The sequence below is a fragment of the Arvicanthis niloticus genome, chromosome 6 (assembly GCF_011762505.2).
Source record: "Arvicanthis niloticus isolate mArvNil1 chromosome 6, mArvNil1.pat.X, whole genome shotgun sequence".
NCBI lineage: Eukaryota > Metazoa > Chordata > Mammalia > Rodentia > Muridae > Arvicanthis > Arvicanthis niloticus.
This window is the reverse complement of record NC_047663.1, coordinates 41,549,909-41,577,509: the sequence shown is the minus strand read 5'-3', so window position 1 is coordinate 41,577,509 and position 27,601 is coordinate 41,549,909. Positions and strand designations below refer to the sequence as shown.

The 27,601-nt window shown below is 49.3% G+C and overlaps 1 protein-coding gene across 4 annotated transcripts in view; it reads left to right on the top strand.

The window, feature by feature from the left end:
• The first annotated feature begins 236 nt into the window (after window positions 1–236).
• Rhbdl3 (rhomboid like 3) overlaps window positions 237–27,601 on the top strand; it is a 52,813-nt gene continuing 25,448 nt past the window's right edge. The window contains exons 1-5 of one of the 4 annotated variants that reach the window (XM_034504734.1): window positions 237–683; window positions 2,110–2,133; window positions 18,605–18,763; window positions 22,448–22,672; window positions 27,170–27,318. In XM_034504734.1, coding sequence (XP_034360625.1) covers window positions 573–683; window positions 2,110–2,133; window positions 18,605–18,763; window positions 22,448–22,672; window positions 27,170–27,318 — 668 coding nt within the window. In that variant the 5' untranslated portion in view covers window positions 237–572. The remainder of the gene's footprint in view (window positions 684–2,109; window positions 2,134–18,604; window positions 18,764–22,447; window positions 22,673–27,169; window positions 27,319–27,601) is intronic. The other 3 variants (XM_076936195.1, XM_076936194.1, XM_034504735.1) reach the window with 3 other exon arrangements.

Here is a 27,601-nt window from a genome sequence, read left to right as displayed (position 1 = left end):
TGACATGGCCAACTTCATGAGAACCTCGCTTCTGCTTCCGTCACACAATCTGCTGCCTCCAAGTGATGGATAACCCGGTGCCGAGCTGAGCAGACTGAGAACAACCCAGTCCCCATCCCTAGGCCGGAGGAGCAGCGGTTAGCCTCGCTGCAGTCAGCCCTCCCTCCTTCCCTCTCTCCCTCCCTCCCTCCCTCCCCGCGGGCGGCCTAGGGGGCGGGGGCCCCGCGAGCAGCCCCGCCCCCGCCGCGCGCCATCCCGGAGGAGTCCGTGGGGAGGAGGAGGCTCTCGCGCAGAGCGGGGGCCGCGCGGAGCGGGAAGGAGCGCGGGGAGCAGTAGGGCCCGGCTGGCCCAAGGGCGCCTTGGCCTCCGGCCCGAGATAGAGGCCAAGAAGTTTGGTGGCTAGGGGCTCAGCGCCCCGGGGTCGCGGGGGCCCGCAGTGAAGGCGGCGGGGAGAGCAGAGCCATGGGGGCGAGCGCGGAGGCGGCGAGGCGCGCAGCTAGCTTCTGGAGCAGCACGGCCGTGGCGGCGCAAAGTTAGCCCAGCGCCCCGGGACGAGCGCCGCAGCCTGTGTCATGGGCGAGCACCCCAGCCCCGGCCCCGCAGTGGCCGCCTGCGCCGAGGCGGAGCGCATCGAGGAGCTGGAGCCCGAGGCCGAGGAGCGACTGCCCGCCGCGCCAGAAGACGTGAGTGCCCCCTCCTGTGCCCCTCAAACTTTCTGGGGGGCGCCACGCGGGGAGACGTCACAGCCTCAGCTCCCTACACCGGAGACAACTTGGAGGCTTCAAGGTTATGTCACCGGAGCGTCCGGGATGAGTCGGGGGCCCGGAGCGTAGGAGAGATAGGTCTTCCCCAAATGCAAGCGCTGGCACCCTACCCCGCTCAGGTTCCCACGGCTTCACTGCGGGACACAGCCACAGCCACAGCGCCGGGAACCTGTCGGCTGCTGAGCCCCCTCCCCGCGGCTGGTGCAGTGCCCGGGACACGGCGTTTTCCTGCAGAGGCGGCCGCGTCATTGTAGTGACTCCCCCTCCCCTCCCCTCAGCGACCTGCGGACTCTGCAAGCCCCGGGAAGGAACCGGCGCCGCAGATCCCCAGTCTCTGAACAGTGCAGACCAGTCTGGGGACCCCTTCTCTGCTGCCAGATTAGCTCCCGCCCGGCGTCAGCCTTGTCGCGACACTGATTGAAATTCAAACTGATCTCAGTCCCTGAACCCAGCCAGAGCTAGAAGAGCTAGCTGGGATGAAGTGCTCCCAGCAGGGGGCTCAGGAGTCCCTGACCACGTAGCTGCCAGGAATGGTCCCCTGGGGCAGGCTAGGGAGGGGCTACACCAGAGGGCTTTCCTGCCATCTGCCGCTTAGATCTCTTGTCCACTGTCCTGGGAGGCGAGGTAGGATCTGGGAAGCCCCGGGCCCCTGAGCTGATAAAAATTACTCCTTCCCGGCACCCTGCCTCTGACCTGTCCCTCCTTCAGGGTGAAATTAAGCCAAAAACCCCAACCTACAAAACCATAGCCAACAAATCTGAATGGGCCGGGAGTCTAACATCTCAAAGGTTTGCGTGACTAAACCTGTCACTTTCTCCTGGCCCTAACTCCCGAGAGTCTTATGTATTCAGTACTTACACTCAGTCTTGGAAGCATATTGGGGAGCACCTTCACACACACACACACACACACACACACACACACACACACACACAAGCAGACAAAATTAGTGCTCCAGCAGGGGTGAGTCTTCTGAGTAGAGTCCTCCAACAGACAGGGTCTGAAGGTACTGCACGTGTACTCCGGGAGTAGATGTGGACCTGACCTTTCGGCAGCAGAAGTTATCAGAAACCCGGAGACACGGTTGGGACTTGTCCTTGTTCTCATTCCTGCATCTGACTGTCCCACCCTCAAAACACCCCATTTCCACACCATACTGTGCATTTTCTGCCTTCGTTCACACGGGGAATTTTCAGGTTTCTTTTCGTGGGCCCCTGAGCCTGGTTCTGACTGTTGGGCAACAGCTGGGAGGTGATGTCAGAAACCTCAGGGGTCTACAGAAACCTTGGTGATAAGTGCCTTTCTTTCTCTTCTTCCTCTCCCGCATGGCCTTCCTCTCTACCAGCACTGGAAAGTCCTGTTTGAAAAGGTATGTGTGCAGTTAAATACCTTTCTTCCTTCCAGCCCTGCCTGAAACCCGTCTCAGTCTCCCTGCCTGACTGCGTGGGCTTCCCATGCTCCGTGCTCCGGAGATGGTGACGTGCTGTGGAGGCGTGGCTTAATACATCTAGGGCGGAGCCACACTGTGCTCTGGGTATCCAGAGACAGCAATAGGCTCCCTAGAGAGAAATCTTTCCTGCTTCCAAATTCTCCTTGCACTATAGCTGGGCTTACACCACCCAGAGATTGGACAACTTGTATCAAAGTTTTCGATATGCAAGTGGATTGCAGTAGGGGACTGGGGAGGTGGGGGAAGGGGCATAAAAGAAGCATTCGGCTCCTTTTCTGCTCCTATTATACAAAATGCTTTGCCCCAGTAACATAAAATCTCTGTCACCCTTGGGGAGGAGGATCTACTCACAAAATGGACTCTTTTGAAGGCTGATGTTGTATCTCATTCTGCAGTGGGGATGGGCCAGTGCTGGGCAATTACAAATGAAAATTAGGATGTGGTTATTTGCAGTGCCTGGAGTATGGGGTGAAGTTAGAAATGCCAAGTGTTGGGTTTGAATCTGGAGATAGGCATTTGACCGTCAGCAGGGAAATAGTTCTTTTCTGCTTGGTACTTGGGCTCCGTTAGATTTCCTCTCCATGCTTGTACACAGTACAGGAGAAGAGATAGGAAGATATCCCAGGGTTGGTGGATTCTGAACACTTAAGTCACAAGCAAGGGCAGCTGCGACATGAAGTTGTGCAACTTTAAGAGATCTGCTGTGTAAGGCAGGCATGCTGGCACACACCTGTGATGCCTGCATTTGGGAGCTAAAGGCAGGACAGTCAGGAGCTCAAAGCCATCCTTGGCTATCCTAGCCTTTCAGGCTAGCCTGGGATAGTGAGTGGAGGGGTGGGGGGAGCAGTTGAAAAGGCATCTTAATCAAGACCTTTGTTTTAGGTGGGAATGTTTTCAAAAACGTTTGCTTGTTTTTTAATGTGTATGGGTGTTTTGATTCTCTGTGCACCGTATTGGTACAGTGCCTTCAGAGGACAGATGTAGGACCCAGGTGATACTTAAGATGCTGTAGCAGTGGGAAAGGTGATGTGGGATACAGGGATGAGGGAACAACTCAGGAGCTGCTGACGTGGATGAGGACAAGAAGCTCCTGTGGCCAGTTTTCCACTGTCAGTATATAGAGAGAAGAGATTTATTTTGGCTTGTGGTTTTGGATATTCTTTTGGGGACAGGGTTCGAGACAGGAGACAGGGTATCTCTGTGTAGCCCTGGGTGTCCTGGAACTCCCTTTGTAGACCAGGCTGGCCTCAAACTCAGAGGCCAAACCTACCTCTGTTTCCCAAGTGCTGGGATTAAAGGCACTTGTCACTGCCCGGATGGTTTTAGATATTCTAACCTATAATTGGATGCCCTTCCCCCCAGCAAGGAAGCAAACCAAAGCAGATGTAGCTATCGGGGGTGAAAGCCACTAGCCTCATGACCATGGGGCAAAGAGAGGGTCCCCTTTCAGACATCTACAGTCACTTAAAGACTTCTCATTAGACCCACACTCACGTTTCTCCCACTTTCTAATAGCTCCAGCAAGGGATCAGACCTTCAACACCGGTCCCTTTGAAGGTGACGATGAGGTTGGAAAGGAGATACAGTTATAGGAAAATAGGAAGATATTAATAGACCCAAGTAGCTGAGGGGAACCACATCCCCAAATGAGGTCTAAACTTGAGGGGAGAGGAGAAGGTAGAGTTGGGGGTTGGCAAAAAACAACATCTCTCATTACACATAAGTTTAATGTGGGGACCCAGCCAGATGCAGTAGCCCCATGGAACTGAACATGTGGGCTTACAGGGAAAAAGCCTGGGTGAGGATCTTAAGGGATGTCATCCTTGACGCCTGGCTCCCATCCTGAGGGCCACCTACTCTCCCTCTGGTGCCTAGGAATCCCAGCTGCTGGGCTGACACCTCGAGGCAGGAGGGACCCATGGTCTGCTGCTGTTACTCTTCGAACCAGGCTGCCAGCCCTTCGCACCTCCTGCCAGATTTAGAATAAGAACCTAGAACACAGTGTGCCATGCTTTCCTTCCTCTGTGTCTTTCACATTTGACTAATTTCCTTTGCCAGTTTCTATGTGTGTGACTACATCTTTAAAAACAAACCATTTGGGTGAGTGGAAGAGAACTTCCAGTAGGAAGCACATGCAGCTGAAGAGCAGCTCCAAGCAGAGGGTGTGTGGCACTGGGTGTCAGCCTGTAAAATCCAACTGGAGGCAAGTCATGGGCATCCCGTAAAGCTCCCCCTGCTTCTGGAGAGGCCCACACAGAGATCATCCCAGGCTGGAGAATGTAGCTCAATGGGAGAGAGCTTGCCAAGCTCACACAAGGCCCTAGGCTAAATTCTTAGCATTAAAGAAATAAAAATAAATAAAAATTAAAAGGGAAACCCATCAATCATTCTGACAGGCAAAATGAGTTCTAGGAAAGCAGCCACCAGGTCTCACTCTGGGCCATTTTTCTCTTACAGTAAGTTCTGTCTGATTTGTTTCTTTACATCTTAAGATTTATTTTATTTTATACATATGGTTGTTTTGCCGGCATGTCTGTGTACCACATGTGTGCAGTACCCATAGATTCCAGAAGAGGGCATTAGATTCCTCTGGAACTGGAGTTACAATTGTTTGCTGCCGTGTGGGTGCTGGGTATTGGACCCAGGTCCTCTATAAGAGCAGCCAGTGCTCTTAACTGCCAGTGAACTTGGTGACCATGGAAAAGAAAGTTTGGCTGGAGACCCTGATAGGCTAAACTAGGTAGTGAGTCAGTGAGACATGACACCTGTCACAGCCCATGTGATCCCTGCAGTCATCTCCCACAGGTTGTTAGTGGAGACGCTAGGGTCAGAGCCTGGACCGTGACAACTCTGACAAGCTAGACTTGATCATTCATCCTCTTCAGGTCAATTAAACAGAAACACTTACAATACAAAAGCAGAGAAGGGTATTTACTCAATGTGGCCACCTTGGGAAGAGCAATAAAGAAATCTAGTGACTCTTAGAGTCCATCTTCTGTGCAGACGTGACATTTGGGTTTTAGAATTAACAGCTAAGTCATCAAGGTTGAGATGTGCCCCCATGCCCTTCTGCAACATCTTTCTCCCATTGTAGTCCCCCCCCACCCGCCCCACCCGACAAGAGGTCTGACTAGCTGTGAGAACTGTCTAACTCACTGTTTTATTGTTGTGAAGAGACACCACGGCCACAGCAACTCTTATGAAGGAAAGCATTTGATTAGGGCTGGCTTACAGTTTCAGAGGTCTGTCCTTTCGTCATCATGTGAGAAGCCTGTGCCCCATGCAGGCAGACACGATGCTGGAACAGTAGCTGAGAGCTCTAGGTGTGGACCCACAGGCAGAAGGAAGAGAGACTCAGCCTGGCTTGAGCATTTGAAGCCCCCAAGCCCACCCCCAGTGATACACTTCCTCCAGTAAGGCCACACCTCCTAATAGGCCATTCCCTAGTGACCAAGCATTCAAGTCTATGAGCCTATGGGACCATTTTCATTCAAACCACCACTATTTCCTAAGTTCTCCATCTCACTGGCACCAGGCTTCAGCCTTTCCTTCTCCCAGTGAGATTCCTGGGGGGAAATTCCAGCTTATCAGGAACTGACCTAGTTAAGTTACTATTGCCATGATAAAACACCATGACCCAACATTACTCTATGTCACTGTTCATCATTGTAGGAAGTCAGGACATGATTCAAGCAGGGCAGAAACCTGGAGTCAGGAGCTGATGAAGAGGCCATGGAAGGGGATACAGGCTTCAGGCTTGCTCTCTCTAGCTTACTCAACCTGCTTTCTTATAGAGCCCAGGACCACATGCCTATAGGCAACCCCACTTGCAATGGGCTGGGCCCTCCCCCCATCAATCATGAATTAAGAAAGCTCCTTATAGGCTTGCACACAGCTCAATCTTTTTTTTTTTTTTTTTTTTTTTTTTTTTTTTTTTTTTGGTTTTTCGGGACAGGGTTTCTCTGTGTCCTGGCTGTCCTGGCTGTCCTGGCTGTCCTGGCTGTCCTGGAACTTGCTCTGTAGACCAGGCGGCTAGCCTCAAACTCAGAAATCCGCTTGCCTCTGCCTCCGGAGTGCTGGGATTAAAGGCGTGCACCACCACCACCTGGTGCTCGCACAGCCCAATCTTATAGAGACATTTTCTCAATGGCAGCTCTCTGATGACTCTAGCTGTCAAGTTGACAGGAAGCTAGCCAGCATAGGAACTATTGTTTCAGTAGATATCCTAAGGGAGGGGTGCAGTGTTCTTTTGAGAATAGCTTCATGCCTGCTAGGGTGGTTACAGAAGTCAGAGGCATTGGAGCCTGGAGCCACTGGGGCGGGATGTGCCTGCCTTCTTTGCCCTTCCTGGCACAGGGGGACTCCAGTGGTCCTCTGTCTCCAGGATGTTAAGGTAGAATTGGCTTAGCTCTTTTTGCAATGTGGCCAGGGAAGCCTTGTCCAGCATGAAGCTGACTGGCCCCCAAGGGTGAGAAGTCACCATGTTAGCCTTGGTGGTTGGTGGCCACCCTTTGGAAGCTTTTCTGTCCGCACTGTTACTGGCCTTTGTCTGGTGTGCTCACAGTGATACAGTGGGACTAATTTTACCAATCCTTCCTCACATAAAAATCACCACAGGGAAGAAACTGGCCGGCCATTAGCTTGTGTTCCACATGTCCTGTGTGTTCATTTTCTACTTAGACCTCCCTATAAGGGAATTGTCTTTTTATTTTAGGGGCAGATCTTGATGGCTTTTCCTAAATATTTAAATAGGCTTTTAAGTTATTGGGCCAATGAGGTTGCTCAGCCAGTAAAGGCACTCGTGCTCAAGACTAAGGTCATGAGTTCAATTCTTAGGATACCATGTTGTAAAAAGAAGTGAAGTGACTCCCAGAATTGTCCTCTGATCTCCATGTGTGCACTGTGTGCACGTGCCCTCCCACAGAGAATAAATGTAATATAGTTAACGTAGGTCTAGGGGTATAGTTCAGAGGCCAAGTGTGACATAGCCTGTGTGAAGCCTTGGAGTCAATTCCTAGTGTTGCAAACAAACAATATAGCAGTAATAGTAATAACTGTAAGAACTAGGTGTTGTTATGATGCAAATTCATGGCAAAAATACAGTACTGTTATTGCTAAATCCTTTGATCATTTCCTTCACGATTCTTTCTATAGTCCTGATCTGAGGCAGTTTCTGTCTCTCCCCAGGTCTCTTAATCCACTCTTCCATTTTGTACTGGAGTTACAGAGGGAGACGCTTGTGAGATGACGTGTGGGTACTGAGACTTGAACTTGGGTCCTAGAAGAGCAGCAAGCACTTCAACTGCTGAGTCAGCTCTCTAACCCCCAAAGCCATTTTATTTTTAAAAGTTGAATTTAAAACTTTAGATTTACATATTTATTTATCTGTGGGTGGCACATACATACCACGCTATACTTGTGGAGGTCAGAGGGCATCTTGTAGGAATTGCTTTTCTGTTCTGTGGGTCCTATGGATTGAACTTGGTTGCCAGGCATGGCAGCAGGTATCTTTACTAACTGAGTGAACTATTTGCTAGGTCCCCTAAAACCACTCTGAGCCCAAAGGAACTTTCTGTTTTCTCCTCTGGGTGTCTTGTGAGCCTGTGGGTCTTCTCTTGCCCTGACCCAAACCCTGGCCTCATTTGTAGTTTCCCTGCAAGCTGGCTGTCGGTGTGGGGGTGGTCATGGTGCATCTGTGGCTGAAAGGAAGCTCCAAGGAGATGAAACTGCTGCGTGGATTACTGGTGAACCACAGAGAAAAATGCCTTCCCAGGAGACAGCCACATTGGCCATGGCCCCGGAACACACGATTAACCAATAGAGCAGGGCTCCCAGAGAACAACAAAGCCATGGTTTAGCTGGGGCCCACCACTGGGCTCTGCATCTCAGCTCCTTATTAAGTCACCTCCAGGACCACATGCCTACCCTGCTCCTACTCCTGTGACCTGGGAGATGGGGAGTCTATTAACTCTTTGATTCCCTGACCATTCACAAAAATGCACTCTGATAGAAGCATAGAACCCAGAGTGCCTAGCCCATGTACTGACTGACGTTTAAAGGACCCTTACGCCGGGCAGTGGTGGCGCATGCCTTTAGTCCTAGCACTTGGGAGGCAGAGACAGGTGGATTTCTGGGTTCGAGGCCAGCCTGGTCTACAGAGTGAGTTCCAGGACAGCCAGGGCTACACAGAGAAACCCTGTCTCGAAAAAACAAAAACAAACAAACAAAAAAAAACAAAAAAAAAAAAGAAAAGAAAAGAAAAGAAGAAGAAAAATGAATGACAGTTCAAACTAGAGTTCTGGAGGCTAGAGAGATGGCTCAGTTGTTATAAATCTTAAACACAAACAGAATTATAGCCCTGTGTGCATCACCTGGGCTAAACGATCCTCTTCAGGAACAGCCCCTGACCATAGGGCTCCATGGCCATAGCCCACTCTCATCTGTGCTGTTTGTTGTGCAGCTCCTGCCCTGCCAGGGCCGTAGGTTATTAAGTGGTCGATGGAAGTATCTGTCCAGTCTTCTCATTCTGCGAGTGAGGAAAGAAGGTCCCTTGATGTGATGGCGCCTGAGCCCCTGTGTGCCTGCCAGCACACTCCTTTGCTAACTTGGTACCCTGCATGGTGATAGAGACAGATGGAGAGAGGACCCCACTAGCCTGGCAGCAGTGGGAAGGGCAGGCAAACTCCCCAAGTCACAGACTTTCCACAGAAACCATAGACTAGCAGCTGATCCAGCATTGTTGGGAGGATGGGTGGAGTGTGCATACATGGTAGAAGCACCAGGTAAACACTATATATGTTGCTTGCATGAAAAGAAGTGAGTCCTGCTTCCCAGATGGGAAATGGACATGTAATAGATCCAGGACTTGAATCAAAGTGTCCAGGTAGGCTGCCTTCCTAAGGTGGAAGCTAAAAGCCACACTCCCTGCCAAACTGTCCAGAAAGAGTCTTTGGACACACATATCGATGCCCAAGCACTATCTGCTCACCTGGCTTTTCTGCTCAGGGTGAAAAGTGAAGAGCCAGGACAAGGTGTCCAGCCACCAGTGGGGTGGGCCAGGCCTCCTCTCTTCCCATTGCTTGCTGGACCTTCCATTAGTGGCATAGTGACACCAGGCCTGGGGTACTGTCTTACATCGCAGGAATGGAGTCAGTGTGTCTTGAGCTATAAACAGACACAATCCCAAACTCCTTTTGGAGATTTTTGTTTAAAAGTGTTGTCTCTACATGCTCCACCCTCACTCCCTTTGAGGTAAGGTCTTAGTATATCGTCCTTGCTAGGTCTTAAGCTTTGTTGTTGTTGTCGTTGTTTTTCTTTTGTTTGTTTTTTTGTTTTTTCAAGACAGAGTTTCTCTGTGTAGCCCTGGCTGTCCTGGAACTCACTCTGTAGACCAGGCTGGCCTTGAACTCAGAAATCTGCCTGCCTCTGCTTCCCAAGCGCTGGGATTAAAGGTGTGCGCCACCACTGCGGGACTTGCTAGGTCTCAAGCTTAATCCTACTTCAACCTCCTGACTGCCCAGATTACAGGAATACGCCAGGTCCACTCCTACCTCCATACTTTTCTGAGGCAAGCTCAGGTCTATATTGGTGAAACTCCTTTGATGGAGCACACATAGTGTCTAGTGTGTGCATGTCTGTCATCTCTACTTCTCAGCAAACTGATGAGGGAGGCTGTTGTGTTCTCTGTTGCTGTTGTTATTGTTGGTTTTTTGTTTGTTTTGTTTTTTATTTTTTAGGTTTTTACTGTTGTTTTTGTTTTCTGAGACAGAGTTTCTCTGTGTAGCCCTGGCTGTCCTGGATTCCCTTTGTAGACCAGGCTGGCCTCAAACTCACAGGTCCACCTGCCTCTGCCTCCCATGTGCTGGGACCAAAAGTGTGCGCCACCACACCTGGCTCCATGTCCTCTTTATAGAGGAGGAAACTAAGAATGGAAGAGACAGGCTTCCCCAGAGATATGGAACACATTGGGAGTTCTGCAGCGGGTCTGCTTTTCTACAGGGCTCTAAGTGGCTTCTGCAGTAGGACAGGAGGTAAAGCAACTGTTCAAGGCTTCTGCATTCCTTCTGCCTGCTCCTGCTCTGCATCCCTCCTCCCTCCTGGACTGCTCAGCTCTCTCTGTTCTGGAGACTAGATGGATTCTGGGGGGTTTTTAAGGGAAGGAAGCAGGAAACAAGGATTAAAAAGAGGAGAGACAAACAGATGTCAGATCCACTCCTGACCTCACCTCCTCCTGCTCCCTGACTGCTGCTCCCTGGAGGATTCTGGGTTTATGGCTATGACTCGGGCTTTGGTTCCTGGGCAGTCTTGATAAGCTGGACCAGATGAGTCAGTCCAGGTACTACATCTATTCCTGATTCCCAAGGCACAGCAGCCTTGTGTCCCTTCAGAGCCTGGGATGTGGGCAAGCAAGAGGAGGGAGGGCTTCCATGGGCCTCTCAGAAAGCTTTGGGGTAGTGCTGAAGAAGTGGGGTCTTCTGGGACAGGCGCTTAGGTGGAGAGGGCCGATGTCTGCTCTCACCCTCCAATGCTCACAGGCAGTTTCCCACGTTCTGGGACAGGCCAGTCTTTTCCCTTTTCCAGCTGTTGCTGGCAGAGCAGATGGTTTTCTGGAGATACTGTTTGTCCAGCCACTCAGCCAGCCTGGATTCAGGCCAGGGTGCCTGTTCTGCCTCCCTGACCAGCCTGCTAGCTGCTGCCATTGAGATTTGGCTCTGAGACCCCATGGAGTGAGACGAAGGTGGTGTTCCGGAGCCTGGCATCAGGATTGGTGCCTGGTGAGGCCTGAGCTGCCTCCCCTAGCTACCTGCAGTGTCAAGGAAAGAGGGAAGTACACTGGGACCCCTCGTGGCTCCAAATGTGGAGGCTGGAGGGCAAGGAGGGGTCAGAACCTGCTCTTAGCACCAGTTCCCTTCCTCTCTGACTGAGGCTTGAGGTCTGGGGAACCTACCTCTTACTCAGGAGCAAGTCTGAAGATGCCTGTACTCATATGGAGAGCCTCTGTCAGGTGGAACATAATATATCTGAGGGCTTGCTTCAGTTTCTCTATCTGCTAAATGGGACTAGCCACACTTAATTGTGCTCTGAAAGTCGGTGTTTTGAAGAATTGGAGGGGAAAAGGTCATGGGAAGGACAAGGGGTGGATCAATCCTCTCTCTTTCTCTCTCTCTCTCTCTCTCTCTCTCTCTCTCTCTCTCTCTCTCTCTCTTGCTGGATTAGCATCCTCATTTGCAAGGAAAAAGTAGAAAAGAAAGCCCCCACTCTCCCATCACAGGCCTCCTGACCTCGCCAGCTGCAGCCTGGACTTTTTAATTTATGGGGCTGTAAATGTCCATGAATGGGCCAGAGTTCCCCAGTGGGCTGTGGCATGCTGGGTAGGGACAGCTTGGCTCCTGGACAGTCTCATTAATTTGTTCTGTTTAGAGACTTGGGAATGAAATAAGGAGGTGACAGATGGGGGGAATACCCCACCCATAGGAGGGCAGCTGCCTGCATCTTACCTTGTTCCAGCACACATGCCCTGTGGTCATTTCTTTTTGGACAGACGAGAGATAATTGCAGATAAAGATGAGAACTTACCCAGATCCTAGGTCCTCATGTTTTGGACCCGAGAGGTCTTTATGGGATGGCAGCTAGCTTGTCAGCTCCAGATGCCACCGTTGGGATCATTTTGTTTGCTTGAAGCTTTTGTTCTTGAGCTTCTATAGACGTAAAAGGAAAGGTCTTCCCAGGAGTGAGAACTCCAGGCCTGGGAGCAGGAACCAGACTGGAGGTTGTCTGGAAATGCAGCCTGTGCAAGTCACAAATGCATAATAGATAGAAACCAGCTATGTTCCCACCTCCTTTCACGCTGTGAGAATGCTGTGGATACCCTGAAGCCTGGGGCAGCTTTCTGGCTCACACGGAAAGCTAGGCTGCTGTCCTGGGTGCTGAGCAGAAAAATCTCTTGCTCTGGTGTGGTTTGTTCTCTGAGAGCTCAGCTCTGTGGCCCCATTAGGCCAGTCACTGATTTCTCGGCTTCTCTTGGGACCTAGTATCCCCAGTCAAACTTCTGGCTGGGACTGGATACCACAGAATTCTAGTTTTGCTGCTTCTGGTATCAGCTGCCTGACAGCCTGTGACGCTTCCGAGCTGGAGGCAGAGGGCTGGGTGTTCAGCCCTGGCAAAGGGGCCTGGGTTTCATGAGGGGGACATGATTGTACTGTGGATTTGTGATTGTTCCTAAAGGTCCCACACAGTGTTGCGGTGAAAAAATAAATGCTGTGACCAAATAAGGCCAAGTTAGATGAATGTTGAGCTGAACGAAATCAAATTTTTCCACTGCTGGGCCTGGCAGAGCCCTTTTTGTGGGTGTTTGTTTCACGCATCCCATGAGGGTTTGCTAACTAGGGGAAAGAATGTGTGTTTTTTTGTTTGGTTGGTTTTTTTTTTTTTTTTTTTTTTTTTTTTTTTTTTTTTTGGTTTGGTGTCAGATTTCCACCTGCACCTCCGTGTACCCCCATGATCATCATCTTCCACAGCCTTCCGTGAAGTCCCACTGAACTCTCACGGACCACCTTGGGTCCAGAGTTTCATGAAACACACATTGGGAAGATCCAGCATCATGAGTTATATCCTGTACAACTGATGGAAGCAAGGAAAGTCAGGGGCAGGGGCAGTGAGCCCCATGGAGGAACCTCAATATTTCTGCCCAGACCATTTGCTCACTCTTTAACTGTGAGATAGTTTCTCTTAGTAGTTTTAGTCTCTGTTTGGTTCCCCAACCATATAATGAGGGTGATGCCGTGGCCACAGTAGAACCTTAGCAAGCATGTGAGATGGATGGGTGTATGGATGATGCATGTATGTATATATGTATGGGTGTGTGTATGTGTGTGTGTGTGTGTATGTATGAATGTATGTATGGATGTATGTATGTATGGATGGATGTGTGTGTGTGTGTGTGGATGTATAGATGGATGGGGGGACTGGCCAATTTTTTGAACTCTTTAGCCACAGTATCCCCATGATTGGAGGGATCCTAGGCTCTCTGTTCTGCCTGGTTACAAATATATCTAAACATATTACCATCTGCTCAAATGTGAGTAGCTCAGCCCCTGGTGCCCTGGCTTCCCACCCCACCCCTGCCCCGAGAAGGGGCTTTTATAACAGCAGGTACCTTGCAGATTATCAACAGGTCTAAACGGAAGGAGGGAAGACCATGTAATTTTCCAGCCAAGTTGGGACACTTTAGAGCAAAGGAGGAGGTGTGAGTCTGCTTGGATCGTAGGTGTGAAGCAGTGTGGCCACAGAACGGCCAATGTGGACGGAGACCTGCGGGCTCTGTGAAGTTAGTACCTGGTACATACCAAAGGCCTCACACACATCAGCTCCATGGATTGTGTTGTTCAACTGAGAAGGAGACGGGAGGTCAGCACATAAGCAGGTTCAGTGTGGAGCTGCGTGCCTCTGGGGCTCAGAGGCTGCAGCCTCAAAGCATTCTGCAGTGTCTTTGCACTTGGACAGCCGCTGAGATTCTCTCCAGAGAATCTCAAACTTGGGGGGTTTTGTTCTTGGGGTGTGTGTGTGTGTGTGTGTGTGTGTGTGTGTGTTTGGTTGTTTGGTTTGGTTTGGTTTTTGAGGCAGTAGTCTCCCATAACAGACAGTGGCTGTCTTCAATTTGATATATAGCAGAGAATGACATTGAACTTCTGAATTGCCTATCTTCTAAGTTCTACCATTATAGCACCGCACCATTTTAGCTGGCTTCCCATCCAGTTATTTGGACCCAGATTGATGAATTCCTAACCTTCTAACTTGCTCAATGACACCAGTACCACCTCACTTCCCATTTACTCTGTGAAGGTTCTGTGACTCAGCAAGATCAACTGTCCCCAAAGGCTTACTGGGCTGTGGCTCTCCCTAATTGATTCCACTTTTATATGGCCCCATCTATCCCCACAAGAAGCCAGAGCTCCTCCTACAATTCTTTGATGGGGAAACTGAGGCGCTTGTAATTGATGAGTTACCCCCAGCACAGCAGCTAGGGGTAGACTTCTACCTAAGTCCATGGAAGATTTGGTGAGTCATTTTCCTAGACCAAGTGGCCCAGGAATCAGCACAGGGTAGGAGATGAGAGAAGGCTGTGTGTGTGTGTGTGTGTGTGTGTGTGTGTGTGTGTGTGTGTGTGTGTCTGAGAAGAACAGCAACCACCTAGGGGATTAGCAGCCTGTGAGCAGGTCACTGGTAGGATTAAAAGTCCCTTTGGAGCCTCTTGAAGCTCTTTTCAAGGCTGAGGCAAGAGGGCAGGATTGTGGGAGGACTGTATGGTCTCTGTGCTCAGTCTCCTACGCTTCGGTCCAGTGTGGGTTTCTCCCCCAACAATGCACCCTTGTCTAGCTCTGGGCCATCTTCCTACAGCTCAGGACCCACTTTGGCTACCTTCTTGCCAGGCTCCTGCCTCTCTCACTGATATAACTGTTCCTCCTGCAGCAGTGACTGTCTACTCTAGACTAGCCCTGTCAGGCTGCCTCCAACCCATGTCACCGCCAGCTCATCCTGCAAGTAGCCTGCTGCCCCAAAGAGTGATTCCAGGGCAAGGACCTTGGAGGGGCAGCTTCAGGGGCTCTAGCAAGTTCTTAATAAGGAAGTCGAATTTAAAGGATTTGCTCTGGTCTCCCCCCCCACCCCACCCCAAGTAGCACCACATTCCCAGTGTGACCTTACTTCCTATAGGCCTGAGGGTATCTAGCAGGTAGGCAGACCAAGGACACAGGGCCTATTTGGATAAAGTGATGAGAATAGCCCCTGGCTAGTTGCTGCCCTAGGTTGGCATCACCCCACTCAACAGATGGGCCAGTCAAGGCTGAGCTTTATAAAGACAGGAGTGTGATTTTTGCCTTGCCCCCTGCCATCTTGCTTGAGAGACACAACTCAGAAGTCCTCAGCTTCCTTCTGAATGGAGGGACCTTCTGACTTCTAAGCATGTTGTCTTCTGCCCTGTCCCCCCCCCCCAGCTCCCCTGCTTCTTTTGTCCCCTCCTGTCTCCTCTAACCAACACCCCACTGGGTGCCCCATGCCCACTGCCAGCTCTGCCCTTGCCCTCATTGTCTGAGGTATTAGAACCCCAGCAGCAGCCTGGCCCTGTCTCTCCCCCTTCTCCAGTTATCCTCTAGTCCCTGAGGCCTCATTATTAGGGTAGTGGTGACCCCCCCCATTGTCTGGCCTGTCTGGCCCTGGCATGAAAGGTAGAGTTTTGGCAGAGAATAGAGGCTCGGCCTGATTCCAGCATGTTTTCTGCAGTGTAGACAGAGCCTGTAATGTGCTTGGGCCGGGAGGCCTGGGGAACCACAGGGCAACCCTTGTCACTAGGACAACAGCAGGGAGCCCTGGAGGGGGAGAAGGAGAGCAGGTGGCTCTTTGTTTGGTGCCTGATCCCAGCCCCCTGCTTCATCTTCCTCTGCAGGCAGCCCTGAGAAGGCTCTTGGGAAGGGATTGTAGGCTGTGCTCCCAGCACATGCCAAACCACTGGGCTGCCTCCCCTAGAGAGGCAGAAGAGGTTCCCTGATGTGAAGGGGACCATTGACCCCTGCAGTATCCAACAGACATCTTCCCAGGACCTGTAACACAGTCTTGAGGTAATACGGACCAGTCAGTTCCAGGCTAAAGGGTCCCGTACGGTAGAGTCGGGATCGGTCTGTGTGGCTCAAGATAGTGGTCTCCTGTACCAAAACCCTGTCAACTCCTGTCATTTTTCACCATCAACCATCCTTCTCTCCATTCCCTTCCTCCTCTCCGCTTAGTTTCCACATCTGAGCATAGATCATTGGTCCTCCATTTTTTAATGCTGGCTGAACTGAGCTGCTTGGATGTGGAATCTGCTGCTGACAGGCAGGCTGCATTACTCGACTTTGCTAGTGTTTTCTCAGCTCTGTGCCCCTTCTGTATCATGGGGATCATAACGTGTTCTCTTCCATCTGTTGTGAGAGGAGTCAAATTCTGTACAAAGAGGCTAGAAAGATGGCTCAGCAGTAAAGAGCACTTACTTGTTGCTCTTCCAAGAGACCCAGGTTCAATTCCCAGCACCCATACGGCAGCTCACAATCAATTATAACTCAAGTTTCAGAGGATCCAACCCCCTTCTGGCCTCCATAGATACCAAGCACACATGTAGGACAAAGATGAACATGCAGGCAGAAACCTATCCATATAAAATAAAAAATAAACAAATCTTTATAAAAGAAAAAAAAATCTGTACAAGAACACAAAACGATGTTTGGGTCCATAAAAACAAGGCAAACATTAGGTGTTATTACTCTTTTTTTCAAAATTACATTTAGCCGGGCGGTGGTGGCGCACACCTTTAATCCCAGCACTTGGGAGGCAGAGGCAGGCGGATTTCCGAGTTCGGGGCCAGCCTGGTCTACAGAGTGAGTTCCAGGATAGCCAGGACTACACAGAGAGACCCTGTCTCGAAAACAAAACAAAACAAAACAAAACAAAATTACATTTAGAGTATGAGTCTAGTGTCTGTCTGTCTGTCTGTTGTCCTGCCTACCTGTGTGTCACAGTACAAGTGTTGTGAAGATTGGAGGATAACTTGTGGGAGTCAGTTCTCGATTTCCACTGTGTTGGTTCTGGGATTGAACTCAGGTCATCAGGCTTGCCTGCAAGTGTCTTTCCCCACTGAGCGTGTTTTTTTTTTTTTTTTTTAAACCTACTATTAGCCAGGTGTGGTGTCATACTCCTTTAGTCCCAGTAAAGGGACTTGGGAGGCAGAGACAGGCAGATCTCTGTGAGCTTCAATGCCAACCTGGTCTACACAGTGAGTTCCAGGGCAGCCAGGGCTATAATAGAGAGCTTGTCTAAAAAAAGACCCCCAAGAATCTATTACTGTTGTTGTTGTTATTATAGTGTGTGTGGGGGAGAGCTATCAGAGGATGGCTTTGGGGGTCAGTTCATTTCTTCTTCCCCTACATGAGTTCTAGGGATCAAATTCAAGTTGTCAGACTTGCTTAGCAAAGGGCTTTTATCTTCTGAGCCATTTTGTCAGCCCTAAAATTTTAGTCTTGAAGATCTTGAGTTTCCTGAAATACTTGGTGGTAATAAGCAAATGGATGTCATGCCTGGTACCTGGTGCTGGGGTGGAGGGTATGATCTGAACTCAGTTTCCTTGGAGTTGTCCTTTCCTAAAGAGTTCTGGGGACAGCTGAAAGCCCCTGACCGTGCCTAATGGCTCTCGGGCTTAGATTGTTTAGACACATTGTACACAGAAGCTGCTTTCCCAAAACAGCCTCTGTTAACCTTATCCAGGGAAAGAAGCAACATGGGTTTGACTTCTAGCTTCATTGCCTGTACTTTCCCAAACCATGGCGATTCGGTGCTGCCTCCCATTCCTGTACTGGTATCAGACCCAGGGGCTCTTTGTGCTAAACAAGCACTGTGCTGCTGAGCTGTATCCCCTGCCTTCCGTTGCCTTTAAAAAACCCAAGCAACCCACTGCAGCTTTTCCAGGTATACACTGGAGCCCCGTGTGAGTTGGAGTGTCATTTTCTAGCAGAGTATAGAGGGCAGGCTCTGTGAGCTCTGTGGGAAAGGAACAAAAAGGGATAAAGACTTTTTCTAACTGAACCTAAGAGGCTTCTCATGGAAAATTAGTACCTGTCTGTCCATTGAACATCCCATTTATTCATCAACAAAACTTGATTGATGTAAGGCAGATGCTATGACAGGAGGCACTGGCCTCGGAGGAACTGCAGCCCGGTGATGAGGCAGAAGTAGCTAATGATGGGTTGCCTGGGAGGCCTGGCTCCTGTCCAGGGTGCAGGGGAGTTTCAGGAAGTTAAAGAGAATGGTGAAAAACGCACAAGTGCAGCAGGTGCAGATGGTGGTGGCGCACGCCTTTAATCCCAGCACTAAGGAGACAGGCAGGCGGATCTCTGTGAGTTCGAGGCCAGCCTGGTCTGCAAAGTGAGAAAGGTACACCCTGGGGATGCTAGTGTTCCTTCTGCATGGGGGAGGCTCAGCTCCTTCTTTCCCTGCCCCAGAAGTCTTTTGTTTCCTCCACTTACTGAACTCCACTCCTGCTTCCCTTTCCACAGTTAGAGTAAAGGGAAGGAGGAGTCTGAAAGGAGCTGTAGCTGGGTCATAGAGGGCCATTGAAAAGAAAATAAACCTGGCACCTGGCAGGCAGAGACAGGTGGATCTCTGTGAGTTCAAGGCCAGCCTGGTCTAGAGAGTGAATTCCAGAGAGTGAGCCCTGCACAAAGAAAAAGAAAGAAAGAAACTAAATTAAAAAGAAAGAAAAGAAAAAGGGAAAGGAAAACCAACTTTCCCATGAGGGAGATCTGGGCCCCTCACGAGCACTGGGAGGGGTGGTGCTCCACTGACTCTGCTCTCTGTGCTTCATCCTCAGTTTGACCCTGGGAGCACCGGCTACATCAGCACAGGAACGTTCCGGAGCCTCCTGGAGAGCCACAGCTCTAAGCTGGACCCACACAAAAAGGAGGTGCTCCTGGCTCTCGCAGACAGCCATGCAGATGGGCAGATCTGCTACCAGGACTTTGTCAACCTGGTGAGCATTCTGGAAAGGGGACAGGCTTAGAGACACAGGAAGTAGTTTTAGGCAACAGGTGTTTTTGTTTGTTTGTTTGTTTGACTGTGTTTGAACGGCCTCAGCTTCAACAGGTGAGAAGATATCACCATCATTGAAAGAAACAGCTCCCGACTAAATAGAGAAAGACGTGGTTGGCCTGGGAACATATATTAGGTCTCCTCAAATATGTTTCAGCAAGGACACAGTTTCATGAAGTTTTTTATAGTAATAGAACAAAGAAAGTTATAAATCAAGGTATTTTAGAAACACATCAGTGAAAACATCAGAGAGATGGGTTAAGCAAGATGGGTGTCTTAGGGTTTCTATTGCTGTGAAGAGACACCATGACCAAGGACACTCGTATAAAGGACAACATTTAATTGGGGATGGCTTACAGTTTCAGAGGTTCAGTCCGTTATCATCATGGCAGAAAGCATGGTAGAGATCGGCAGGCACGGTGCTGGAGGAACTGAGAGTTCTACACGTTGACCCGGAAGCAGCAGAAGGATTAAGAAGACACACTAGCCAGACTTGAGCTTCTTAGACCTCAAAGCCTACCTCCACAGTGACACACTTCCTCCAACAAGGCCACACCTACTCCAACAAAGCCACACCTCCTAATAGTGTCATTCCCTATAGCCAAGCATTCAAACACATGAGTCTGTAAAGGCCACACCTATTCAAACTACCACACAGGAGAAATCTTTCCTATAGGCTTCAGATACTGACTGACAAACAAAAAACCAAACAAACAACAATAAAACACTCAGATGTTGTCTGATGACGTTTTTAGCCTTTGGATTGTTGGAATCTAGTGTTCTGTTAAGTTAATAAATTCCAAAAGGGCTGTGTGTGGTGGTGCATGACAGAGACAGAGGCAGACAGATCTCTGTAAGTTCAAAGCCAGCCTGGTCTGCATATCTGAGTTCCAGGTCAGCCTGAGATTCATGGTGAGATCCAGTCTCAAAACAAAAACAAACAAACTAAAAATAAATTCCAGAATGGTTTTTACTTGTTAGTCATAAGATGTCGGGTCTGGTACAGAGGTGGGCAAGGAATGGTTATTTAGGAGGCTGAAGACAATAATTAATAAGGATAATTAGGCCCTGGACCTCCAAAACCACTTTTCACATGGCTGCCATTCAAATGAGTCAGCCTGTCTTTGCAGACACAGCTTGTTTCCTGGAATTTCCCTTTGCACTACTAAAGTCTTCATTTCCCTTAAGGTTCCTGGCAATTTGAGTCCTTCCCTTTGTGATAACAAGGTGGCTGTACCACACCAGCCCTTTCATCCTTGGTTCCCAACATGTTTGTACACAGAGTCTCTTTTTGTGTCAGGTCCTAGCTAAGGCCTAAGAGCTCTTTCTGTGCACTGGCCTGGATTGGGTTGGTGGGATGTATTAGGGAACTCAGTTAATATTCTTTCCAGGAGCTGGAAGTGGGGAAGTCCTGGCAGGAGAAAAGATAGATCAAGCCAAACTTCCTTGGAATGTAGCATAACCAGAGGCTTAGACCTGTGGGCGACTTCTGGAGGGGCCATGGCTCATGAATCCTGCCCTTTGTCTGTTATCTTTGGTGGAGACACACCCTCTTCCTAGGGATTGATGCTACATTCAGAGGCTTCTGTGGCAGGGTTACAATGGGCTTCAGGTGTCTTAGGCAAGCTGCAGTCCCCACCTGATGGACAAGACATCAGTAGACGCTCTATGAACTAGCAAGGTGAATAAGAGGCTGGATTCTTGTCTTCCCGTTGATGAGATGGTTCGCTCTCTTCATGTCGCCCATGGGGGAGAAAACTCTGTGAAGTTCCCTGTATTCTTAGACATCAAAGGCCTCGATCAGGGAAGCCTGCTGTCACTGTCCCATCTTAGCTCTCTATGATGTGACTGCCCAGACAGTGGCTGCTTCAGTGGCCTTTCAGCTGCAGGTTGCTGCAGTCTGACGTAAGTGTCTGGAGGGATCTGCTATAGACATTTGAGGGTCAAAGACCTCTATTCTGAGTAGACTCGGCCCAAGCTGAGCTCAGTCAAAGGCTCTCAGTCTGGGCCACAAGAATGTCATCAACATCACCAAGAAGTAGCCTGACTCTGCCTTGTGCCCAGCCCTTTGGCAACAGGTGCCTGCCCAAACTCAAGGCCCGGGCAAGGTGTTTCTCTCCTGGCTGACTCCATTCCAGTGGAGCCCTCTGTGGGAGCTCAAGATGAGAAGTGACATGATATTGTCACATTTTTCTGTTCAGACCCTGAGCTGGAGCAGCCAGTCACGGCCTGCATTCGTGTAAAAAGGGCCACCCTGGAGCTTGGCCCTTACTCTGCCTTTGCTGCCCACTCTTTGCCTCTTTTTTCCCATTTGTAATATTAATCCAATGGTTCACACAGGGCTTCACAAGGACCAAATATGATAAAGAACTGATTTGTAAGTTTCTGTTAGCTGTCAATCTTCTTCTGCCAGGGAACCTCCCTGCATGATTTCTGTGGCCCTTCCTGCACCACCCAGGCAAAACAAATCACCCTTATCCAGAAGGTTGGGAATGCCTAGAAGGGCTTCACTGAGGACAGCTGGCCAGAGGAGGCTGACTTGAAGCCACACAGGGACCAATGAGAAGCAGGACTCAGGGGTGAAGAGAGGACTCTGCAAGGGAGGCTCCTATCACATGGCCTCATCTGAGCCTGGATCCCTTTCAGGTGCCCTCCAGAAAGAGTTGTGGACGCCTGTGCCCTTGCTGGTCCTGTTCATCTTGCTGGCCTTGCCTGCATGCTGCCTTCAGGTCTGGCTGGATTATCTCTTGCTGGTCCAAAAAACACATCAGTGACTATACGCCAGTAGCTAGAAAGCATCTGGGCTCTCGGGCCAGCAGATCTGGGTTGTCTGGACTTCTCCCCCCTGGGAATAGTTTACAGTATGATGCTGGAGAGAAAGTCAAGGATAGCACAAGCTTCTAGAAGCTGGAAGTTAGTCTAACTGCCGGCTGAAGCAGATAGAGTTTTATGGGGGCCAGGTGAGGGCTGCTGAGGGCAGAATGTGATCTTGGTGAGGCCCAAGACTTGTCATATGTCCTAGGAGACACTAAGGTGTCATGGCTTCTGTGGCAGAGCATTGAGTTCTGATTCTGGCAGAGTCTAACAGCTGACCAGGACCTACTTGTACCTTCCCAAGCTGGTATATCTGAGGATGCTCATTCTTCCTCACTTCTGGCCTTCACCTGAGCATCACCTCCTCCAGGAAAGCCCTTGCTGACCACCTTGGCCCACACTGGCCTAGATCCTGTGTATTCTCTCAGAAGACGTCATTCTGAATTGTGACTGCTGGTTACTTCTCTGTCCTCATCACCACCAACTCCCCTGTGTCTGGTGATGGCTCTGACATTTGGGATGGGACAATGAGGAATGTATAAGTATGGGGCTGGGCTTGAACCTGTGTCGTTTTAGGGTTCTCTGTGCCTTAGTTTCCAATTAGAAGAGATCTTTGGAGTCCTCATCTAATGGAGATAATCTGTGGGCATCAGAGATCAACCCCGTGGTATTGTGAGGTGCTGCTTAGAGCTCAGAGAGCAGGGATTTGGCTTGCTTGGCTTGCTCTACAGAATACTCAGGCTGAGGTGTGGGTGCGGGGTTTCCCTGAGGCCCCAGCTCTGACCCTCTCCCCACCCCATTTCCTGTGCAGATGAGCAACAAACGTTCCAACAGCTTCCGTCAGGCCATCCTTCAGGGAAACCGCAGACTGAGCAGCAAGGCCCTGCTGGAGGAGAAGGGGCTGAGCCTCTCACAGCGGCTCATCCGCCACGTGGCCTACGAGACTCTGCCCCGGGAGATTGACCGCAAGTGGTACTATGACAGCTACACCTGCTGCCCTCCGCCCTGGTTCATGATCACAATCACGCTGCTGGAGGCAAGGACCAGCGTGAAGGCTTTCTAGACCTGGGGCGATGTGGGGAGAGGAATCTCTGAAGGGATGGGGTAGGATGCAGATCCAGTAGCACTTGTCCTGCATGTTGGAGCACTGCTAGGGAACCCATGGGCTATTGTAGCCCTAGGCTGCAAAGAGAGTCCAAAGTTTTGAGGGGTTGTTTTGTTTTGCTTTTTAAATTTTATTATTTGTGAGTCTATGTGTATACAAATAGACATGGGCGTGTCTACTGAGGCTAGAAAGAGTGTCAGGTTCCCTTGGATGTGTAATTAAAGGGTGTTACCACGTGTGGATACTAACAACCCAATTCCTGCTCTCTGGAAGAGCAGCAGCATTCGCCTTTAACTGATGAGCTGTCTCTCCAGCCTCTTGCTTTGCTTTTTGGTTTTTGAGACAGGGTCTCACTATTCCCAGGCTGGTTGGGCCTCACTGTGTATCCCAAGCAGGCCTCTAACTCTTGCTCTTCTAGCCTGGGCCTTCAGCTCCCAAGCTGGGCTATGCCAGTTGCCTGGGCTAAGTGCTTTCAGTGAGCACTCCTGGCAAAGGTTATTTGAGGCTTCCCCCCCCCCCCCCCGAAGCAAAGCCTCCATATATCTACATGTTTCTACACAGTAAAACAATGTGACAAACCCAAAGATTTGGAGATTTAGCTAGACAAACTCAACAAAGCCAATTTATGTAATTCCTCAGGACTAGAATAGCAACTGTTGGTCCCTTGGGACTTTATTTCCAAACTGTAGTGCAGGAGTCACAAGAGCTTCCCCATGCTGTCCCTGGAAGGACAGATACCTCCATAGACTGGGAGGATGGACAGGTACTTCCTGGATACAGAAGGAACACGCACTGACCTCTGGGAGGCAGTGTTTGTGAACAAGGAAATGAAGTTTTTAAAGAACATTCTCTCTTTAGGGAATCTGCCATACTTCTCAAAAAAAACAATCGTTTTTTTCCAAATCAACCAAAACCAAAACCATTTCTTCTTTTTGTTTATTTGTTTTATTATTTGTGTGTGTGTGTGTGTGTGTGAGTGTGTGTGTGTGTGAGTGTGTGTGTGTGTGCACGTGCACACAAGCTTGTCAGTGGAAAAAAAGCCTCAGATCTCTTGGAGCTGAGGATTGAACTAGGGTCCTCTGAAAGAGCAGCCCCCAAGCCACACTTACTATTCTGCAAAAATGAGCCCTGCACAGACAAGGGACTTCCTGGGTACTCCTATCTGACTTGTCCCTGTGTGATGGAACTCAGTTCACAGTTCAACACAGGAACTCCAGTAGCCCAGCCCACTTCCAGCTCCTGCCTCGATGCCTGGCTTCCCTTTGTCGTCTCTGGTCATTTCTCCTCCAAAGCCATATGCTTGATGACCACCTCCGCATGAGGTCTCAAGGTCTCCTGCTTTCTCTATGGGGCTGGTGGCTCAATTTCACGGCGTCCTTTTTATTTAATCTTTGCAATCCATGAAGTGTCACCAAGAGTTCAAGGACAGGCTGAGCTAGAAAATGAGATCTTGTCTTCAAAACAAACAAACAAACAAAACAAAACAAAAACAGGAATGGGCCAGAGAGGTGGCTTAGTAGTTAATAGTAGTTAAGCACTGGCTGCTTCTTCAGAGACCTGAATTTGATTCCCAGAACCCACATGGCAGCTCGCAGTCATCTGTAGATCCAGTTCCAAGGGATCCAACCCCCTCTTCAGGCCTCTGATGGCACCAGGCATGAGCACGGTGCACTGATATATATGCAGGCAAAACATCCACAGAAATAAAATAATAAAATTAGCCGGGCGGTGGTGGCGCACGCCTTTAATCCCAGCACTTGGGAGACAGAGGCAGGCGGATTTCTGAGTTCGAGGCCAGCCTGGTCTACAGAGTGAGTTCCAGGACAGCCAGGGCTACACAGAGAAACCCTGTCTTGAAAAACCAAAAAAAAAAAAAAAATTAATAATAATAAAATTATTTTGAAGAAACTCTAAGGCAAAGGCAGGTGGACCTCTGAGTTTGAGGCCAGCCTGGTCTACAGATGGAGTTCTAGGACAGCCAGAGCTACACAGAGAAATCCTGACTTGAAGGAAAAAAGAACTAAAACAACAAAAACAAACTAACAAAACAAACAAAAAGCTCCCCTCTGTTCTGCAGGAAAAAATCGGTGTGTTGTTATGGTTTCATCCAAGCAAATGTTGCAGTGGTGTTTTTCTGAGATTTTCTTAGCTGTGTTCTTCCAGCGCTTACTGTGTGGGACTGTTTATTAACTTCTATTTGAGTATCAACAATAACAAGATACCTTGGAAGCTCTGCTCGTTGCCAGGGCACCTGAAAGGCATTAGGTAGACAGAACAGCTCTGCGCATGCGCGTGCGCCTGTGCATCAAACCTAGGCTTCATGCACGTTAGGCAAGCACATTACCTCTGGCCTCTATTTCCAGCCACCCAAACAGCAGCTTGGAGAACAGGGTCTAAGCTATGTCCAGGCTTAGTCCAGAAAGCTCAGTCTGACCTGAACTATAGCTTCCTTCCCTAAGTGTGTGCTGGGCCTTGAGCCGCCTCTCTGTGTTAAACCTGATGTTTGCTATTGTTCTTATTTTGTCAATTTAAATTTTTAAATGACATTTACTTATTTGTTTACTTGCTCTGTGTGTTTGGAGAGTGCATGTGTGCATGGGGCCTGTGTCTAGGTGAGAGGTCGATTTGTGGGCATCCATTCTCTCTTTCTCCCGTCTAGATTCCAGCCTGAGCTTAGGTTACCAGGGTCGGTGGCTAGTGCCTTACCCACGGAAACATCTGGTGCCCCTACCCCCATTTTAAAAATATCTTTTTGAATTTTTAAAAATTCTTTATTAGGCCGGGCAATGGTGGCGCACGCCTTTCATTTCACAAAGTGAGTTCCAGGACAGCCAGGGCTACACAGAGAAACCCTGTCTTGAAAAAAACCAAAAAAAAAAAAAAAAAAAAAAAAAAGACAACTGCCTAATTCTGCTCAGCATGATAGGGTAGTCCTGTGATTCCAGCACTTGCAATGCTGAGGCAGGAGGATCATGAATTAGCAGCCAGTCTGGGCTGAATATTAATTCTAGGCTAACCTGGGCTATCTAGCAAGACTTTGTCATAGAAAGAAAAGAAAGGAAAGAAACTGACATGTGATAGAGTGCAGGTCAGCCTGGAGAATAGACACTGCAAACTAAGCCTGTTCCAGGGAGAGGCGTGGGCAATCCTGTCTGCACGCACTGCAGCCCCAACTGCATGGGGTACGGGGATGGGCATGCTGGTGGTAAGACACAGAGGTAGGGAGGTGGGGAGGTGCAGGGAGGGACAGCAGGGAGTTCTTGATCATAGGTACAGAGTTTCAGTTCTGCAAGATAAAGTGAGCTTTGTGTACGGGGGGAATAGTGCAGGTAGCACAGTGAGAATGTCCTTGGTGCCATTCAACCACGTGGTGAAAACTGCCCATGATACTAGGTAGGCTGGCAAGATGGCACACAGATGTAGGGATATACACACACACAGACACACACAGACACACACTTACACTAAAAAAAATAAAGTTTAAAGAACTTGCCGGGCAGTGGTGGCGCATGCCTTTAATCCCAGCACTTGGGAGGCAGAGGCAGGTGGATTTCTGAGTTCGAGGCTAGCCTGGTCTACAGCGTGAGTTCCAGGACAGTGAGGGCTATATAGAGAAACCCTGTCTCGAAAAAAAAAAAAAAAAAAGAAAGAAAAGTTTAAAGAACTTATAGATTCTAAATTTATGTCCATTCTATCACCATGTTTTTTTTATCTTTTTTTTTTTTTTTTTTAGTTTAGTTTTATTTTTAAGAAACCAAACTTTGCCTTGCAGTTATGGCACACCTTTAATCCCAAAACTCTGGAGGCACAGGCAGGGGGCAGGGGGACATCTCTGGGAATTAGAGGCCAGCTTTGTCTTTGAAGTGAGTTCTAGGACAGCTAAGGCTACATAGAGAAACCTGTCTTGGGAAAGAAAAGAAAAAAGAAACCAACCTATATGAGATGAGAGCATGAGCTTACACTGTAGAGTTAAGATTTAAACCCTCGCTGGGCAGTGGTGGTGCACGCCTTTCATCCCAGCACTTGGGAGGCAGAGGCAGGAGGATTTCTGAGTTCGAGGCCAGACTGGTCTACAGAGTGAGTTCCAGGACAACCAGGGCTACACAGAAAAGCCCTGTCTCGAAAACAACAACAACAACAACAAAAAACAAAAAACAAAAAAACAAACAAAAAGATTTAAACCCTCCCACCAAAATATCACACCCACCAAGGAAGCTTAGGCGGAGAGATCCAGTAACCCCATTACACAGTTCAGACAGAAGTACAGTGAGAGATGTTCTCTGATAAGTGGGTGCTGGCTGTGGCTCCTTTTGTTCTCTGGGAGGGTGGGGTGACAGCCTCCTGTCCTGACCTCAGTGCCTTCAGCACAAGGGGCATCCTGGGCAGTCGTGTGTCTAGTAACTGGCCCCTCCACTGCTTTTCTTCCAGGTTGCCCTTTTCCTGTACAACGGGGTCCTACTGGATCAGTTTGTGCTGCAGGTGACGCATCCTCGGTACCTGAAGAACTCTCTGGTTTACCACCCGCAGCTCCGTGCACAGGCTTGGCGCTATGTGACATACATCTTCATGCATGCAGGGTGAGTATCTCTTCATAGTCCCTGCAGAGTGAGTGGGGCTGAAACATATTATGTACACGTTTACATATGCATGCTTTAAAATCAATTTTTTACAGTGTTGAGGATTGGACCTAGGATCTCTGCAATGCTAAACAAGTACCCTCTCACTCTGGAATTAGGATATCAGTTTCTTTTAATGACTTAGATGCAGATCTGAGGTAGCTTCTTGAAACACCTCCAATACCAAACACACCAGTCAGCTGTTAAGTGTGTGTAGAAAAGGAGAAGGAGAGAGTATGCTGAA